The 20,554-nt window shown below is 40.8% G+C and overlaps 1 protein-coding gene and 1 long non-coding RNA gene across 2 annotated transcripts in view; one reads left to right on the forward strand and one right to left on the reverse strand.

The window, feature by feature from the left end:
• dmpk (DM1 protein kinase) overlaps positions 1–20,554 on the reverse strand; it is a gene marked incomplete at its 5' end in the record, with an annotated part of 82,628 nt that overhangs the window by 4,238 nt on the left and 57,836 nt on the right. Inside the window, 12 exons of the mRNA XM_080867631.1 lie at positions 2,232–2,306; positions 2,498–2,559; positions 5,197–5,294; positions 7,838–7,986; positions 8,117–8,213; positions 9,593–9,672; positions 9,906–10,154; positions 12,988–13,185; positions 14,328–14,421; positions 16,171–16,319; positions 16,445–16,561; positions 16,716–16,799. Coding sequence (XP_080723757.1) covers positions 2,232–2,306; positions 2,498–2,559; positions 5,197–5,294; positions 7,838–7,986; positions 8,117–8,213; positions 9,593–9,672; positions 9,906–10,154; positions 12,988–13,185; positions 14,328–14,421; positions 16,171–16,319; positions 16,445–16,561; positions 16,716–16,799 — 1,452 coding nt within the window. The remainder of the gene's footprint in view (positions 1–2,231; positions 2,307–2,497; positions 2,560–5,196; positions 5,295–7,837; positions 7,987–8,116; positions 8,214–9,592; positions 9,673–9,905; positions 10,155–12,987; positions 13,186–14,327; positions 14,422–16,170; positions 16,320–16,444; positions 16,562–16,715; positions 16,800–20,554) is intronic.
• LOC308386918 lies at positions 14,845–15,788 on the forward strand. Its single transcript, XR_013969872.1, has 2 exons — positions 14,845–14,956; positions 15,540–15,788. It is a non-coding gene; the product is annotated as an uncharacterized lncRNA (long non-coding RNA).

The following is a 20,554-nucleotide window of genomic DNA, read 5'->3' on the forward strand; positions in this document are numbered from 1 at the left end:
GGACTGCTTTGCTCTCAGGCTGCTGGCTTTCTTGTAGTTACAAGAGTAATTAAAAGTATAATGTGGTGGGATGGATGTGGATGGATATGTGTGTCTGTGCAGTTTCTGTGTGTGGGTCTGTGTGTGCATGTGGCTAGGAATGGGCCTTGATCCTCAGGGACATTGTTATTAGGGGTGGGGGATTCCCTTCCTGCTGCTCCTCACTGGTTGCCACAGACCTACCCACTTCCTCGGGATTTGAGCGCTTGGTGACTCCGGGGTACCTGACTGGGCGTTTTGGCGTGGTTGGTCGGCTCCCTTGGAGATGTGGTCTGGGGTAGCTTGAGAGCCTCTTTATCATATGGTGGAGCACAGCTGGGTTTTGGGTGGTTCTCGAACATCTCGGGGACTGTGGCTCCATCTGAGGCTCGTGTTGGGGTGGCCGGCCTCCAGCAGGGTTGACTGTCCAGTGCCTCTGGTCTGACACCCCCATCCGAGCTGTTGGAGCTTGTTCCGGGACCTCCCTCTTCTCTTGGCTGGGGTGGATGCATGGTTGTCATCGGGCTGTGTGGCCAGGTCTCTTAGGTGCCGTGAACAGTCAGGATCTCCTGGGTCTTTCCCTGTCTGCTTCTGGCTCTAGGGGCATGGCATTATTGCAGCCGCTCATCCTCAATTTTCAAGTACGTTCAATGACAAACACTTATACACAGGCACTCACATTGCCTGTCTCTCTCGCTCTCTCACACACACACACACAGAGGAAAATTGCATATTTGTTTGTTTGTGTTTTTGTGGTGTGTATCGTTTGTGTGTGCTTTGTTACAGAATCTATTCACTTCATCCTCAACCCCCCCCCCCCTTTCTATTTTTCTGCTTTCTTCACTTATCTTTCACTAGTCTGGCCTTTACCCCTGTCTCGTCCTGCATAACAACATCTGCAAGACAGTCATATGAATAGTAAAATAAAGTAAACCAATAAAACAAAAACATTAGACTACATGGATTCTATGGTGCTTCCCTTGGGAAAGCAAATATGGTTAGCACAACAAAGTATTCAGAACATAATTCTGCTTGCCACAACTGCTGGACAGGACAGGTTAAAAAAAAAAAAAAAAAAAAAAAGAAACTACAATGGGAGGCAGGGCCTTCAGCTTGCAGGCCCCTCTGTGGAACCAGCTCTGAGTCTGGATTTGGGAGACAGACCCCCACTCTACTTTTTTGATTAGGCTTAAAATTTTCCTTTTTGACAATGCACACAAAGCAAATCGTTGCGGCTGGATTAACACTGTATTAGGTCAAGGCTGCTAGGGGGTTCCCATGATGCATGAAGAGGAGTGTTTCTTCTTCACTCACTATGTGTTTATACACCACTCTGCATTTAATCATTGGTTATTATTAATCTCTGGCTCTCCTCTACAGTATGTCTTTGTTCTGTCTTCCTCCCCTCACACCTAACTAACTGGTCAGGGCAGATGGTCGCCCCTCCCTGAGTCTTCTTCCTGTTGAAAGGGAGGTTTTCTTTCCACTGTTCCCAAAGCACTTGCTTATAGGGGGTCATATGATTGTTGAGATTTTCTCTGTTTTGTCTATATTATTGTAGAATCTTTACCTTACAATAAAAAGTGCCTTGAGGCAATTGTTGTTGTGGTTTTACGCTATATAAATGAATTCAATATATAAACAATTTTAATGACAGTGACATTGCTGACAAATCTGTAGAAACTATATACTGACTTGCAAAATCTCAAATGATTTTTTGTAATCCACTACACCAAGTTCTGAAACTGTTTGAGAGTAGAGGTGATGTTATTTTCAGTATAAATAAATAGTACATTCAAAATCAACCCAAGACCCAAAAAGATATGAGCCCCCCAGAACAAAGCAAAACAATATTTTTTTTATGTTTTGTACGGTGTCTTGTATATGAAATGAAGTATCAAATAAAAACATTTCACTGAAGACGTGTTGAAGCTTTGACATATTGTTGAACATCCCATAATTTAAACCTGAAAAATAATGTTAGGCCAAACAAGGACATAGAGTCTTTCCCAGAGTTATTTTAAGGAGACTTGCAAATTACATATTTGTTGAGGAAAAATCTATTCTACTCAACCAATGTGGAAGTTAAATGGGAGACACAGATTCATTTGATTGATGTTCCCGATCTTTTTTTTAACTCTTTTTACTCAGACATTCTAATGTAGAACACTAACTGTAACTGATACAATATTTCTATAGCATTATGTCTGTACCCTGTGGAACAGGAGCAGGTGGCGGTGGAGAGGAATCACCAGTGGGTAATGGCAGGCTGGAGGTGCTTTCCTTCTCTGTAACAAATGCAAGTTTTCAATAGTGAATGTACACAGAGACTATGGGTAAGCTAACTGTGACAACCACTGTAATAGTTTATCAAATACATTGGAGAATCAAACAGATACATGCTTGTTTTTAAAAAGTGCTTTGTTTCTCATGTCAGGCAGAGAAAGACAATATGAAAGTGGATTAAAGATAGGCTTACATCCCTTGTTGCTTCCACACAGTGGGCAGGCAGAGCAAGAGATGATGGGCAGCTACTCAACTCTGTCATTGGATGAGAGAGAGGAATGTCAATGTTTATGATGTGTGTGCACTGTTGCAGGCATTTGGCTGTTTGTGTGCACTGTTTGCCATCCACATTTGTAGTAACACAAAGAAGAGAGAGAACCGATTAAAAAACAGTACGTATATGAGATGAACAGAAAGAAAAACAATGTGTGTAAATAGAGGAAGAAAGCAGGTGGGTGAAAGCTGTGAAGTCAAATTGACTACTCACTTTTTTAATAGCCCCAAATGAAGCAAGGCACATGCTTTATGTCACAGGTGTCGAACTCCAGGCCTCGAGGGCCGGTGTCCTGCAGGTTTTAGATGTGTCCTAATCCAACACAGCTGATTTAAATGGCTAAAAGACCTCCTCAACATGTTTTAAGTTCTCCAGAGGCCTGGAAATGAACTAATCATGTGATTCAGGTGTGTTGACCCAGGGTGAGATATAAAGCCTGCAGGACACCAGCCCTTGAGGCCTGGAGTTTGACACCCCTGCTTTATGTGCACATGCTTTTGCACCACATTTATCCATCAGTCCAGCAGTATCACTGATCTTTAAAAACCTCATGACACTGTATTAAGATCCAATTTTCTGCATACGAGCGGTATCTTTAGAATGGCTTTTTATCACCATGTTCTGACTGAGGCCTCCAATATAAACAGACATGGCCGGGATTGTACAGCACTTTGTTTATTCATAGTGGATCAGTGTCGTCTGGAACTCATTCAAGCCCACATATGTTTTTCAGGACAATACAGTGAGTTATACAGTATCTCACAAAAGTAAGTACATTTTTGTAAATATTTTGTTATGTCTTTTCATGGGACAACATTGAAGATTTGGCACTTTGATACAATGTAAAGTACTCAGTGTGCAGATTCTATAACAGTGTAAATTTGCTGTCCCCCTAAATAACTCAGCGCACCATTAATGTCTAAACCGCTGGCAACAAAAGTGAGTACACCCTTAAGTGAAAATGTCCAAATTGTGCCCAATTAGCCATTTTTCCTTCCTGGTGTCATGTGACTCGTTAGTTTTACAAGGTCTCAGGTTTGAATGATGAACAGGTGTGTTGAATTTGGTGTTGTTGCTCTCACACTCTCTCATACTGGTCATACTGGAAGTTTAACATGGCACATCATGGCAAAGAATTCTCTGAGGATCTGAAAAAAGGACTGATACTCTATACAAAGATGGCCTAGGCTATAAGAAGATTACCAACACCCTGAAACTGAACTGGAGCACGGTGGCCAAGACCATACAGCAGTTAAACAGGAGAGGTTCCACTCAGAACAAACCTCGCCATGGTCGGCCAAAGAAACTGAGTGCACATGCTCAGCCTTATATCCAGAGGTTATCTTTTAAAAATAGATGTATGATTGCTGCCAGCATTGCTGCAGAGGTTGAAGGCGTGGAGGGTCAGCCTTTCAGTGCTCAGACCATACGCCGCACATCACATGCCTGTCATCCCAGGAGGACGCCTCTTCTAAGGATAATGCACAAGAAAGCCCACAAACAGTTTTCTGAAGACAAGCAGACTAAGGACATGGATCACCTGTGGTCTGATGAGACCAAGATAAACTTATCTCAGATGGTGTCAAGGATGTGTGGCAGCAACCAGGTGAGGAGTACAAAGACAAGTGTGTCTTGTCTACAGTCGAGCGTGGTGGTGGGATGTCATTGTTTGGGGCTGCATGAGTGCTGCTGGCACTGGGGAGCTACAATTAATGGAGGTAACCATGCCATTAATACACAGTACATGCCACCATGTACTGTGACATACTGAAGCAGAGCATGAACCCCTCCCTTCAGACACCGGGCCACAGGACAGTATTCCAACATGATAACAATCCAAACACACCTCCAGAAAGACCAGTGCCTTGATAAATAAACTCAGGGTAAAGGTACGTGACTGGGCAAGCATGTCTCCAGACTTAAACCCCATTGAGCATCTGTGGGTGATCCTCAAATGGAAGGTGAAGGAGCAAAAGGTCTCTAACATCCACCAGCTCCATGATGTCATCATGGAGGAGTGGAAGAGGAGTGGCACCCTATGAAGCTCTGGTGAGCTCCATGGCCACAGGGTTAAGGCAGTGTTGGAAAATAATGGTGGCCACACAAGATATAGACACTTTGGGCACAGTTTAGACATTTTCACTTAGGGGTGTACTCACTTTTGTTGCCAGTGGTTTAGATATTAATGGCTCTCTGTTATGTTATTTAGAGGGGACAGCAAATTTACACTGTTATACAAGCTGTACACTGACTACTTTAAATTGTATCAAAGTGTCATATCTTTAATGTTGTCCCATGAGAACATATAACAAAATATTTACAAAAATGTGAGGGGTGTACTCACTTTTGTGAGATACTGTATAGATTTCCACGTGTCTTACTAAAATACCTGGATTAACTGGACTAAATTTAAAATACATCTTTATCTTAACGTGGACTAGACTTCTGTCTATTTCCCTGCTTTCATAAATGGTCACATAAATATTGGTTGACTGATAAAAGTCGACAAAGATCTTCACCATGTCAGAATGATATTGACTGTACTTAAACAGAGGTAGACTGTACGGACTGATGTTGATGACATGAAGATGATGGTGTGGTGAAGGTTGCTCACTTGCCTGTCTTCTTGGGGATTCTCCATTCCTGCATTTCTTCCCTTAATCTATCCATTTCTTTCTCCAGCTCACAATATCGCATCTCTGCTTCATGAAATGGTCTGTAGGATAAAGTAAACTCTGTTCAGTGTCTTATTCTAAAAATGAATTTTAATATGTTGCAGTTACGTCATAGTTAGGGTTTCAAAGTTGATCTGCAGTCAAAACCCTAAATTTTAGCATTGTAAAAAAAATACCTCATACTATTTAACGAACCTTTAAAACCTGTCTGTACTTGACAATGCTACCTACAATTCAGTTTTGAGATCCCTTCCCTGGCGCGTCAATCCCCACTTACATCTTGCGTCAGGTGACCTCAATGGGTACATATTAGGGTGAGGCAAGCTCTCACAATGGTTTCACCCAAAGCCTCTGCTGACAATGACCCACGGCTTTTATCACACCTTGGCTCATGTGATGAGTCACATGATTAATATGACCCTCTTAAAGGATAACACCGACTGGGGATTAAATACCTGGGATGCTCCACCATTTGATTTTAGAACTGAAGAAGCTTCTCGGATGAGAGGTGAAATGTCTTCAAAAAAATTAAACAAGTCTAGTTGCTTTCTTTCCAAGCTCCTTAGAAAACCATGACCTTGCTAACTGAGAACCTATGGAAGCAGAGTCTGGGGAGAAGGGGGACAACTTGCCCATCACTGGGGTTTAGGTCACTATGTGGTTAAGCAACTGCACAGTAACAGAAAGGCTCCTGGAAACTTTTCATGTTGTAGGACTGTCTGACACATCTCCACAACATTGCATGGAGGTCTGGGACAGTGCCTCTGGACTGGCAGACTGGAGTGGTTCCCCTGTTTTAGGAGAGGGACAGGAAGGTGTGCTCCAACTATACAGGATCACACTGCTCAACCTCCTTGGGAAAGTCTATGCCAGGATACTGGAAAGAAGAGTCTCTCCATTAGTCAAACCCCAAATTGAGGAGGAACAATGCAATTTTCATACTCGCTGTGGAATACTGGACCAGCACTTTATACTCTCGAGGTTATTCATGGGAGTTTGGCCAACCAGTCTACATAATGGATTGGATTTATATAGCGCTTTTCAAGGCACCTAAAGCGCTTTACAATGCCACTATTCATTCACTCTCGCATTCACACACTGGAGGCAGCTACGGTTGTAGCCACAGCTGCCCTGGGGCAGACTGACAGAAGCGAGGCTGCCATATCGCGCCATCGGCCCCTCTGGCCAACACCAGTAGGCAGTAGGGTAAAGTGTCTTGCCCAAGGACACAATGACCAGGACAGAGAGCCCAGGGATTGAACCGGCAACCTTCCGGTTACAGATGCGCTTCTCAACCCCCGGCGTCATGGTCGCCCCTACATGTGTTTTGTGGACATTATACCAATCCCTTTGAATATCCTGCGGGGAGTGCTTTGCGGGTATTGGGTGTGTGGCCAGTTGTTATTCAGTCCCTGTAGCGAGAGCTTGGTTTGTATTGCAGGCAGTAAGTCAGGCTCATTCCCTGTGGGTGTTGGACTCTGCCAGGGCTGCCCTTTGTCACCAATTCTGAGCCTAGTTTTTATAGATAAAAGGTGGTTCTGTTGGGTTCATCAGGTGGTGGCCTCCAGCTCGCACTGGAGTTTGTCAATGACAAACAGCAAACACCATACGAGGCTGAAACTATAGACACAGTGACCTCTCTTCCCCTGAGCTTCAGATCTTTGGACTAAGTTGTCTCTTTCAAAAAATAACTCAAAACTAATCTTTTTATACTTGCATTTAATAGTTTTTTTTTTAATGTATGGTATTTTCTTGTGAAGCATTTTGTGATCTTTGTCTTGAAAGGTGATATACAAATAAAATTTTACTTACTTGCTTGCTTTATCATTAACAGTATAACTGAGAAAACAATAAGAATTTCGCAATATAGCGCACTACAATTTTTTTTCTTCTGAATGTCTTTTTGTTATCTTGTATCCAGTTTTGTTTTTTGGTTGTTTTTTTTTCTTTACCTTAGTTGGGAGCTTATTTACATTATCTTCAATTGCTGAGATTCTCGTTTCAACCTGCATGATTCTTTCCTGATCAAGTCTTCTGGAACTGGAAAACTTGCCAATCCCAGGGCTGATCAACTTAGAGTTCAAGTAAACCTACTTGATCTGCTTTACAGTTCATGGAAGTTATTTATGGCCTAATGAAGGAATAAATGTCTAATACTAATACTCTAATACAAGTGGTCAGGTGTTAAATGTCACAGTCAATATGTATTTCAGAACAGATTTCAGAAGTCCAGTGGTGGTAAATAGTGCTGGATTGATTTTGTTACCACATTTCATAGTCACCATTATCCGTATGTAATATCTCAGCACATAAATTAACATGCATTGATAACAATTAGCCAGATGTCCATGATGTTAATGGCCTTTTGACCTCAAAAAGGAAATGCAAAATACACTGCAGCTTTTTCATATTGAAATATTTCCTTCAAGGACCAAACCATTTCCATATTAAATTTTTCTGAAAAAACTTAAGATTTAACATCCAATGAAGTGTAATAAATAAAGCCTACTGTAAATTGAGAAGAGATAGGAATTATATTCAGATTATGTAGATGGACTGCAGATGAGATTATATTAGCTGATACCTCTGCAAGTCTTCATCAAGTCCTGATATCGCCTCCTCCACTGTGGTGGTGTGGGTGGATGCAGCAGCATCTTGGTCTAAAGTAAGTGGAAGCTCAAACAGTGGAGGCAGATTGTCTGGTAGATTGTCTGTAACTTTCCATAGCTGACTCTGAATTTAAAGCACATGCAGATCATCAGTGGGATAAAAAGGAAAGTCCACTATGATAATTACATGATCATAGGTGTCTTTAAATGGAAGCTCTGAGGTGTATGCAGTTTCTAGAGTGAGATCGACTTACCAGTTTTTCGAGTCCATACAGATTCTCACATTCCCTAAGCTGGGTGTGGTTTATCTGCATCATGATATCTTGACTGCGGTCAACAGCACCTGTCTGACTATAAAATATAGACAAAATAAAGAAGTATATTATAAGAAAAGTAATTTATTCCCTACAACAACTTTACCATGGGGATACTACACCCTGTATATAGGGACCTAGGGACTTCTGAAGATCCCCAAAGAAGGCGCCCTTTCAGAGCCAAACTTGGCAATATAAACTCACCCACCTAGAATCCTGCCAGACTTGCCACCATCTTAGTTCTGCTTATGGGGAACACACCCTATCACACCAAAAACTTCACGGTCTTCACCAACAAGGTCTGCAAACTTACACTGACTTTAAAAGAAAACATAGTGTCCTGTGATATGGTCTCACTTTTCACTTGTATACTTACATCCAAGGCAGTGGAGACTGTCAAAAAACAACAACAGCAAGACAGTTCCTTTCGCAACAGAACCAATGCCATGTGCCATGGGTTCCCCAGTCTCACCCATTGTAGCCAAACTTTACATGGAGGAAGTGTAAAGTAAACCACTTTGCTACCTCTTAAGGATAGTACCTAAGAGGTAGGTGACCCACTCTACTACCTGAGCTACAGCCACTGGTAGGTATGATGTATTTGTGAATGACACCTAAAGAGTAAAATACTTCAACAATTGTTGAACTAAGGTGGTGGCTTAGTTCAACAATTGTTGGTGGCTTATGACACCAGCTGTCAACTGCCTATAATGAAGTCTTTTAATCCCCACTCACACCTTGCTACAGGTGACCTCAACAGGTCACATGTTAGGATTGGACACAGTCTCACGGTTTCTTTTTCTTGTTTTTGTTTTTTGTTGTTGTTGTTGTTGCTTTTTTCCCAGAAACACCTGGTGCATTAGCTCTGCGTTGTTTTTCACACCTTGATTAACACGATTAATAGTGGGTCAACCACCACATCCAAAGGGGACAGACCCCTACTGTGGTTTTAATAGCTCATTCAAACCTTTGGCTTTAGAACTTAGGAAGCCTGAGGGGATAAGGGTAAGGACATAAATCAACTGGTAAATAGAGAGCTTCGCTTAAACGCTCTCCTTTAGAGATAGGGCGAGGAGTTCAGCCAACTGGGAGGGGCTCAGAATAGAGGAGCTACAACTTCACATGGAAAGGAGCCAGTTCAGGTGGTTTGGGCATTTGATTAAACTGCCTCCTTGGTGAGGTCTTCTGGGAGGAGGCCGGGGGCAGACCCAGGACACACTGGAGAGATTACATCTCTCGACTGGCCTGGGAACTCCTTGGTTTTTCCGTAGAGGAGGTGGTTGGGGAGAGGGAGGTCTGGGCTTCTCTGCTTAGGCTGCTGCCCCTGCGACCCAGCCCCAGATAAGTGGAAGAAGTTTGATGTGAAAGGTAGTTATGGTAAGTTAGCTGAACTACATAAGTTAAACTTGAGTTCACCTGGTAGCAGTGTAAGAGTATCCAACAAAAGCCAAGTGTACTCCTGTTGGAGCTCTGTCCATTACATCAGATAGTGTCTCCTGCAAAACATAACAGATTTCAAATTTTTCATGCAAACAACCACCAACTGCTCTTATTTTTTCAGAAGCTACACACATTTCCCATGTTGACCACACTGGCAGCTTTATAGGATTAGGTTGGTTTATTTATTAATGTTATATGCTGGCTATGAAAGTTAACCAAATATGTTTATATGAGACTTATGCCAGTGTATGGCACACACAAATACTAAATGAAAATTCTTTTAAGTTACCATTTCACTAAGACAGTCGTCGAGGATGTCAAAGTTTGATGTGTCAGTTGGATTAGAGACTTCAGGTAGGAAAGGTGCAGGGACTTTATGCAGGGAACTCCAGTCCAGTCCACTGAAAAACTGATGATTCCTAAATTCACTGGAGCCTTTCCTTCCAAGACGGACTTCCCTGTCACAGATCAGTTCATTGATGAAGGAACGAGCCTCCTTTGAAATCTCAGGGCCAGAAGAAGGAAACTCAAAATACTCCTAAGGGTTATCAAAAAAGGTAACAATTGAAGAAAGTTGTTAACTTTGTTGTTTTTTCTAGCAACATTATTTTGAGTGCTTTGATGCTGTTAAAAACTATGCTGTTAAAAATTATGATCCTGGCCTTGTTTTTCTGAGCATTCCATAAATTCTTGGTTTGTTTATGTGGCAGAGTGTGGTTTGTGGCTAGGGATGGGTATCGTTTAGGTTTTATCCGATACCGGTGCCAAATCTGTACTTTTGAAACGGTGCCGGTGCTCAAACGGTGCTCAAACCGGTGCTTAAAGAATGGAGAACACAAAATTGGTCCAAAAACCTCTCATGTTCAGCTGTTTTTTGTAAAACTATAACAATGTTAGCCTTTTCTGCAGCTATGGGGCATATATGGTATCACTCTTGGCTGGAAGCAGTGCTTAAACAATGGAAAAAACACAAACTTTGTCCTAAACCTCTCATGTTTAACTGTTTTCCACTTTTTTTTTGGTCATTTTAGCCTTTTTGGCCAGGGTGAAGGGAGTATCTGCCATCAAACAAGAGGACAGCCGCATGTAGCTATGATGATGTTTGCTAGTTCACCTTACATGCATTAATGTAATAACGTGGTTAGCCTACTCAACGTAAATTAGCTACTCACGCAGAGAAGAACGGCTGCTGCTGCCACCATCATCCGTCATCATTTCTGCTACACTGGCAGGGCTAGGGGCCAGGACTCTCCTCTTCGTGTTTTTGGGGGATGTTGCATAACAGGCAACCCACCCGCAGTAGATGTGCTCGGTGTGAGGTCTCGCAGCAAGCTATCAAATACGGCGCATTTCTGGGCTTTTAAAAAAACCGCTATGCGTCGCCAGGTGTTTCATCGGATTTGAGGTGTTACCTCCTTTGACAGTATCACAGTATCAGCTTAAAGCACTTGTTGCTGCTGAGTTTGCATATTTTGCTGTGAAGTACGCCAGACTTTTGACCGCTTTGCCTTGGACATTTTTAATCTGTAGCTCTGCTCTAACAGAACGTACGTACCTGGCCCCGCCTACTATCCTCGGAAACGTAAAATGATTGGCTAGAATCTAAAGTGTATCACAGCTCAGGAAAAAAAAGCACCGAAAAAAAGCACCGAAATGTGCGCTGCTTTTCGGTCTGGTTACTACCGTTTATGTCAGAACCGGTGCCATCATGGCACCGGACACCGGTACCCATCCCTATTTGTGGCTCAGCTGCACTGGGTTCAGGGTGTGGTGTCAGGGGAGCCCAGGCAGAGGATCTTAGCCTGCCCACAGCAGCCAGGAGCAGGTTAGTGGATGTCCACTGGGCAGTAGTGGACCGCTTGGGCGTCACGCCAGAGGACTATTGCTGGCGTTTCCAAGAGGGGACGTTTCTTCTCTTGGACTTTTTGGATTTCAGCAGCTATTCAATAAACTGCTTGCCATAAGTTAAACCCAGTTTGCCTCCCCAGGTCTGCATTTGGGTCCTCACTTCTCGTCTTCCATCTTATGACAAACTTTTACACAAATATAAAAGTATACAGAACCTATAGCTATACACTTGTTATTATATTTATATACAGTTACTTCAGAAAGTATCCATATTCATTTAACTTTTGTAGATTGTGTTTTAGATTTAATTTAAAGCCCAATTGTGCTCAATTCCACACTTATCCAGTCCCTCTGTCAAAGTGTCAGTAAACAAGCATATAGTTAGGGCTGGACCAGGTGACCCTGAATCCTCCCTTAGTTATGCTGCAATAGACGTAGGCTGCCGGGGATTCCCATGATGCATTGAGTTTTTCCTTTCCAGTCACCTTTCTCACTCACTATGTGTTAATAGACCTCTCTGCATTGAATCATTTCTGTTATTAATCTCTGTCTCTCTTCCACAGCATGTCTTTTATCCTGTCTTCCTTCTCTCACCCCCAACCGGTCGCAGCAGATGGCCGCCCCTCCCTGAGCCTGGTTCTGCCGGAGGTTTCTTCCTGTTAAAAGGGAGTTTTTCCTTCCCACTGTCGCCAAAGTGCTTGCTCATAGGGGGTCATATGATTGTTGGGTTTTTCTCTGTATCTATGAAGCGCTATATAAATAAAATTGAATTGAATTGAATTGAACTTCAAATTGCCTTTGCTTGGCAGAAAACGCATTGCATGAATAGACTAAGGTGGTCAGTTTGAATAGAAACTATTATGTAATGGCCAGTTAATATACATTTAACATGAAACAAAATAATAATTGTGTTTATGAAGCTTAGAACAACTATGACCTCATTCCTTTATCAGAAATCACATGAGGGTTATTATGAACTTGATAAGTCAACCAAAGGTTTTTAAACCACCTATACATCATGGTACTATAACCCTTGAAAAAAATGTACTTTAAGTTTCTCCACTGACTTATGAAAAACAAAACTGAAACAAACAGACAATCCAGACTAGCAGTGCTTATTTCTGTTTACACTGCATCATAGATATTAAACTGGTGCCATTATGCTATACACACTAGGTTGTATAAACAAATGAATAAAAACAGATTTAAACATTTGGAAATATTTAGTTACAATTTTTGTTTCAGTCCGGAGAATTACACTCAGATACTGTCTTCTTTAAAAACCTTTTTGGTCTGGATAAAGTGATAAAGGCCCATTTGGTCCATTATAATTGTTGAATTATGTGCCAAAATTGCATTTTGTTATTTTGTTTGTTTTACCAGCACACAGACGGATCATTAAAAATACTTGCAACAGAAGTGAATGGAAATCTGCCATCGCTATTAAAATGTGTGCAGAAATTTTATTATACTCCAAATTTTCATTTTGGCATTTATATGACATTAAAGCTACTTGTATGTACCTGAAAGTGAATGATCTTGGCATATGTTTCAGAGATGGACTCTGCATAGAAAGGTGTGGTCCCCAGCAACATCTCATAAGCACAAATGCCCAGAGCCCACCAGTCACACTCAGGACCATAACCTCCACCTCCCTCAACTGCTCTTAAGATCTCTGGAGACAAATAGTCTGGGGTCCCGACTGCTAAAGACGAGTGCACCTGCAAAGAAAAGAAGAGATTTAAAAAAAAAAAATAGAAATAACTAAAAGCCATGACCTGCTTCAAGGAAATACTAGAATGTAGCAAAATCATCACTGTGTGTTTTTAGTCCTGTCTTAAAAATGAACAAATAAGGAAGCTCCATGACAAGTAAACTGAGTTTTTGTTGTTGTTGTTGTTTGTTTGTTTTTGTTTTTTTAATTACAGCCGAGGAGGTCAGATGCGCCCTCCCTCTGAAAGCAGTCTTGTCACAGACAAACAGAAGAAAATGGTATTGAGTTGAAAAGGAACACAATTTGTCCCGTACTTCAGCTAGAATGAAAAAAAGACTCAAAGCTGGAGTTATTAAGTGTCTTTACGCTGCGCAGTTGCCTCTTCTTCTCTCATTCTCTCTCCCTCCCTCTCCTGTTGCTACTTCAATCGTGAAACTGATCAATGATCAGCTGATTGGCTTTTCTCTCTTGTTTGTTTATCGCCCACTTTGCACCAGAAAGAGAAAACCAGCGGATGTCGCGCTAAACAACAGCAGCAGATTTAAGCTCGATGAGCTGTTGTTAGAATTGATTTAATATTACTTTCTAGTATCAGCTGATGTTTGCTGGGTCTAGCAAAGTTTTTACAGGGGGGGCAGGTAGGGCATTAACAGGGATTGGGGGGCACAAAGAAATACTTTTCTTTCTTATTCTCATTTAAAATGTCTAGCTTTTAATAAATAATTATCTGACTCTTACAGCCAGAGTGGTCATAATGTAAAATGTATAGAAAACATACATATATACCAACAAGACAGTGTGCATCACTGTCACAACACCATTTGTGTTCATTCAAAGGCTTCATGGCTTTTCCTATAATACCTGGTGGGCTGGTCTCTAGTCAAAATGCCCGGGCCGATTTTTTTGTCCCAGTCCAGCCCTGTCCGGGTCAAGGGATGTGCAGACCTTCCTCTCTCCAGGTATTGCGTGACATATTGTAATCTTTACTGTAAAACTAGACTGTTGCTATGAGTTAGTTTAAGAATGTAACTGAGAATGTATGAGAGCACTACTTTTAGGAGACAGTGTTGCTTTTTATGCACATCTTTTTTTGTGAAAACTAATGTCTGTCTGTCTGTCCGTTGTTACTTGCACACAATGAACTCTCACCATCCCATCATCAAGTAGCCTCAGACAGGAACCAAAGTCTCCCAGTCTAATATGCCCATCAGCTGTCAACAGGATGTTGTCAGGTTTGATGTCTCTGTGTAAGAAAACAGGTAAATAGGGCTATTTAACCTCTAAATGTCAGATTTCATTAACAAAAAAAGTCATTATGATCAAATGATTATAGTTTGTTTATGTTAGTCAGTTTTAGGAAAGAGCTAATATTAATATTTGAACCTCATATCTCTGATACATATATTTTAGATAATGTTTCTCTGCAAACTCGGTACACAGCAAATTCAAAAGTGTTAAATGTTTTGGTGTTAATAGTCTTCTTGCAAAAGTAGAGTTAATTTTACTCTAAGCAGAGTCACATTCTTTTAATGTAACTCTGAGGTGTAAAATGATAGTAGTTAAAATCAAGTGTTAAAAATTAGTGTTTCTCTGTCAAATCTGGAGGTGTTACAATGGAAACATTAACTCTTGACCTCTTAACTCTGAACTCCTACAGGGGCTATGACACCAATAGAGTAAATTCACAGACTCCGCCCCCAGCACGGCTCCAATCGAAGCTGAAGTGAAGCCGTTTCAGAACATTTTGCTCTACATATTTGAGTTGTTTGCCATGCTTGGTAAGTCATTTTTCAAAGATTGTTTCAATTATTATTATGAGCTTTTACTTCTGTGGCTCTTTGGAGTTGAGACAAAGCTGTGTGAAAGGCATTAGCCATGTTGCTCGCTGATAGCATAATATTCTGTTTTAGCTAGCTGAAAGGTATTGTTTGCGGGCAAATACCACAGCCTTGAAAAAAGCTTGCATGTGAATTTTCAGTCAAACGTTTGGTCAAATACACCTAAAACAATGTCTAGAATGTGAAATGTTGGTATAATGGTGCTACTTGAAGCCTGAAAACGATCGCCCATAAAAAAAAAACGAGCAAACAGCAGTAGCTGACGTCCTGACTGGGTTCTACGTTAGCATAGATCCCTCCAGAGTTTTGTGCACACGGTTTAGGTAAAAATTAAAAAGGTTGAGGTTTTACATTTAGTTCAGTATTACCTGTTGCCTGTGTCCTTGTCTTTTGGGAAAATACTTTACGCAAGTAATGGCTCAAAGAGGATTCCTTTTTTTTTTTTTTACTGTGCTGCAATTGTTTACTGGATTATTTGTGCCATTAATTAGTGTCAACTAATTTTTATTCGATCTCCGCACAGGATATGCTTGTGAAGATGGAATATGGGGGAGAGCAGAAGTGCGTTGAAGTTCCACAAAGGGATGAATGAAGGACATGCATATTGTATTGAAGAAATAAGTGATGAGAATGCTGTTATTTGCATTTACCATGTCAGACCTTTTGATAAACAAAATTCTAATGAAAGTGAGAACATGTACACTGTTACATCTTTCAGAAAATGTTTTGAAATTGTGGTGCACAGTTCAGAATAAATGTTTTTCAAAAACCATTGCATCTTTTTAGTAAATGTTTATTTCCAAAAGAAATTTCTAGAAGTTCAGAACAGTAAAATTCCCGCTTTTTAGAATGAATTAGAAGATAACTCTTACGTAGTTAAACTAAAATACTCTTTGAGAGTTAATATATAAACTCTTAACACCAAGTGTTAAATTATCAACTCCAGACAGATTTGGTGTTTAACACTAAATCAGAGTTAACGTACCAACTCTCCAAAAAGAGTTAAATTAACACTCTCTGGTGTGGACCCATATAGACACTTTAATAGTGTTGAAATCAAATCCGACAGTGTTAATTTGGACATGCTGGATTTGCTGTGTATGACTGTAGCCCTAAATAAGAAAAAAAAAGTAAAAAATCAATAAGCAGTCTACCTGTGCACATAACCCAGTCTATGGACTGAGTCAATGGCCATAACCATCTCTGCCAAGTAGAACTGAGCCATGTCCTCAGGGATCCGATCCTCAAATTTACTGAGGAGAGTCAGCAGGTCTCCACCTACATAATAATCCATCACCAGGTACTGAGTGAGAAGGGATTGGAAGGTTGTGAAAATTAGTAATCGGATTCAAGTTAAATATAAAATGCTAAAATGTAGACAACACATTTGTAAAACATATTTATCTGATTGACCATGTATAAACATACCAGGTAGTTATCATCTTGAAAGGCATAGTGCAACTCTGTGATCCAGCGTCTGTCACCCCTTAACAAAACTTCCCTCTCTTCTTGGTAACATGCTGTCTGTGTAAAGCATGAAGAGAACTCGATGCCAGACAAATGAAAAGCAGCAGGCAGAAAAATATAATGCTGAATTATCAATAACAAAAACCTTATAGATTTAAAGTTTGAGTCCCCATTATGTTGTCATAACCCTATTCTTAGTGTTGTGAATGTGAGGTTATCTGTGCTTGTGTACCTCTCTTCGCCTCAGCATGTCCCACTTATTCATAATCTTCAGAGCATACACTTGTTGTGTGTTTCGCATCTTTGCCACTGCGACCTGTGGTAGTGACAAGACCAAAAGCAGCACAATAACCACTTAAACGATTGGATGCACAAAACGAGAAGACTGTCATAATTGGTGATTTGTCTAAAACATTCTAACAGTGAGAGATGGTCGTGTTCTGTATCGAATTATGTACAAATGAAACATTGCTTATTGGAATATTTGAATGTTTTGACAAACACTCATTCACCTGCCAAATATCAGAATACTTCTCAGTATAATAGCTCAAAGCATTGCTTTGGGGAACTTTTTTTTGTTCTTTTGGTTGCTCTTTTTCAATTCAGTTTGTTCAACTGAGTTCTATTTATATAGTGTCAGTGTTGCCTCAAAGCATTTTATACTCTAAGGTAAAGACCCTGCAATTATACAGAGAAAACAGAGAAAACCCCAACAATCTGATGACCCCCTAGGGGCAAGCACTTTGGCAACAGTGTGAAGGAAGCCAGACTCAAGGAGGGGTAGTCATCTGCTGCAACCAGTTGGAGGTGAGGGGAGTAAGACAGTAAGAGAGCCTGATGATTAATAATAACTACCTGCAGAGTGTTGTACAGTGGGGCAAAAAAGTATTTAGTCAGCCACCGATTGTGCAAGTTCCCCCACTTAAAATGATGACAGAGGTCAGTAATTTGCACCAGAGGTACACTTCAACTGTGAGAGACAGAATGTGAAAAAAAAATCCATGAATTCACATGGTAGGATTTGTAAAGAATTTATTCGTAAATTAGGGTGGAAAATAAGTATTTGGTCACCTCAAACAAGGAAAATCTCTGGCTCTCACAGACCTGTAACGTCTTCTGTAAGAAGCTTTTCTGTCCCCCACTCGTTACCTGTATGAATGGCACCTGTTTGAACTCATCATCTGTATAAAAGACACCTGTCCACAGCCTCAAACAGTCAGACTCCAAACTCCGCCATGGCCAAGACCAAAGAGCTTTCGAAGGACACCAGGAAAAGTATTGTAGATCTGCACCAGACTGGGAAGAGTGAATCTACAATAGGCAAGCAGCTTGGTGTGAAAAAATCAACTGTGGGAGCAATCATCAGAAAATGGAAGACATACAAGACCACTGATAATCTCCCTCGATCTGGGGCTCCACGCAAGATCTCATCCCGTGGGGTCAAAATGATCATGAGAACGGTGAGCAAAGATCCCAGAACCACACGGGGGGACCTGGTGAATGACCTGCAGAGAGCTGGGACCAAAGTAACAAAGGTCACCATCAGTAACACACTACAACGGCAGGGAATCAAATCCCGCAGTGCCAGACGTGTTCCGCTGCTGAAGCCAGTGCATGTCCAGGCCCGTCTGAAGTTTGCCAGAGAGCACATGGATGATACAGCAGAGGATTGGGAGAATGTCATGTGGTCAGATGAAACCAAAGTAGAACTTTTTGGTATAAACTCAACTCGTCGTGTTTGGAGGAAGAAGAATACTGAGTTGCATCCCAAGAACACCATACCTACTGTGAAGCATGGGGGTGGAAACATCATGCTATGGGGCTGTTTTTCTGCCAAGGGGACAGGACGACTGATCCGTGTTAAGGACAGAATGAATGGGGCCATGTATCGTGAGATTTTGAGCCAAAACCTCCTTCCATCAGTGAGAACTTTGAAGATGAAACGAGGCTGGGTCTTCCAACATGACAATGATCCAAAACACACCGCCCGGGCAACAAAGGAGTGGCTCCGTAAGAAGCATTTGAAAGTCCTGGAGTGGCCTAGCCAGTCTCCAGACCTCAACCCCATAGAAAATCTGTGGCGGGAGTTGAAAGTCCGTGTTGCTCGGCGACAGCCCCAAAACATCACTGCTCTCGAGAAGATCTGCATGGAGGAATGGGCCAAAATACCAGCTACTGTGTGTGCAAACCTGGTAAAGACCTATAGTAAACATTTGACCTCTGTTATTGCCAACAAAGGTTATGTTACAAAGTATTGAGTTGTATTTTTGTTATTGACCAAATACTTATTTTCCACCCTGATTTACCAATAAATTCTTTACAAATCCTACCATGTGGATTCATGGATTTTTTTTTCACATTCTGTCTCTCACAGTTGAAGTGTACCTCTGGTGCAAATTACTGACCTCTGTCATCATTTTAAGTGGGGGAACTTGCACAATCGGTGGCTGACTAAATACTTTTTTGCCCCACTGTATAAACAAATAGTGAGTAAAAAGAGATGAATGAAGAATTCTCAGTGCATCGTGGAAAGCCCCCAGTGGCCCAAGCCTATTGTAGAATTAATTAAGGGAGGAGTCAGGGTGACCTAATCTAGCCCTCAAAAAGGAACATCTTAAGCCTAATCTTAAAAGTAGAGAGGGCATTTGTCTCCCAAATCCAAGATGGTTTCACAGAAGAGGGGCTTGAAAGCTAAAAGCTCTGTTTGCAATTCTGCTTTTAAATATCCCAGGAACAGAATCAGAATCAGAGAGACTTTATTTATCCCCAAAGGAACTCCAAGTAAGCCAGCAGTCTGAGAGTTAAGTGCTCCTTTGGGGTGATATGGTACTATGAGGTCTTTAAGATAAGATGGGGTCTGATTATTCAACACTTTGTATGTGTGGAAAAGGTTTTTAAATGTGATTCTGGATTTAACGGGGAGCCAATGAAGAAAAGCCAGGATTAGCAAGATCTGCTCTCTTTCTAGTCCCTGTCAGTACTCTCCATGCATGTAATGAATTACAATTGTTCAGCCTACAAGTAAAAAATGCACGACCTAGTTCTTCAGCATAAATCTGAGACAGGATGCTTCTAATTTTAGAGATATTGCACAAAGATATTGCTGCAATGCACTGTGTTGGTGCATGGCAATTAAGAAGAAGTAGGTGGCAGAATTATATCCTTAAACATAGTTTAAGAACAAGATCCAGAGTGTGATTAAAGTGGTGGGTTAGTTCTATTCTGTTTTGAGCAAAGGCAATTGAGCCTAATAATCAATTAAAGGCCATCTTGATGCTGTCATTTTCAGTATCTGCACTGATGTTTAATTCACCAACAATAATTATTTTCTCTTAGCTGAGCACTAAATCAGATAAGAAAGTCTGAGAAGTAAAGTACAAAAGCCCAGGTGGATGATAGGTAACAACAAATAATAAAATAATAAAATACTTTAACCCTAAGTCCTCAAAAACACATCCACCTTTGATCCTCGAGCCAAAAAACGGCCACGCCCAAAAAAGTGCTATAAAAATGTTATATATTAATATTTTTTTCCACTTTAAATGAGTCAGTCTTTTAAAACTACTTCTGCCTGAAATATATAAAGTTTTAATTATATTTCGGGGGTTTTAACCCTTTAAATCCCAGTTTCTTTACATGAGCGCACTGGTTTTTTAGCCGAAAAAAACAAAAAACTTAAAAATTTTCCAGAAAATACATTTGAAGTAATATTTGATTGTTATTATAATTAGGCCTTTATATGGGACAAAAATTGCCACCAACATTCATTTTGATCCATCATTTTTTTTTTTTTTTTTGCAGGGGCAGTAAATATCATGTTTTCACGTTTTTCCACCACTAAATGCTTATTGCCTTGTTGTTTTTTAAAATAAAATAAAAAAAATATGTAAATAAAAATACAAGATCACTTTGAACCAGAAAAACATTTATTTTAGAAGGATAAACTTCAACATTTATGTTGTTGGGAATGTAGAAATGTCATTTCCTCTACTGCCAGACTGGCTCGATTTATGTCCACAATATAGTCCACACAGTCACTGTAAAATGAGACGCCAAGGAGGTTGTGGAAGC

Source organism: Rhamphochromis sp. 'chilingali', assembly GCF_963969265.1.
Source record: "Rhamphochromis sp. 'chilingali' genome assembly, chromosome: 19".
NCBI lineage: Eukaryota > Metazoa > Chordata > Actinopteri > Cichliformes > Cichlidae > Rhamphochromis > Rhamphochromis sp. 'chilingali'.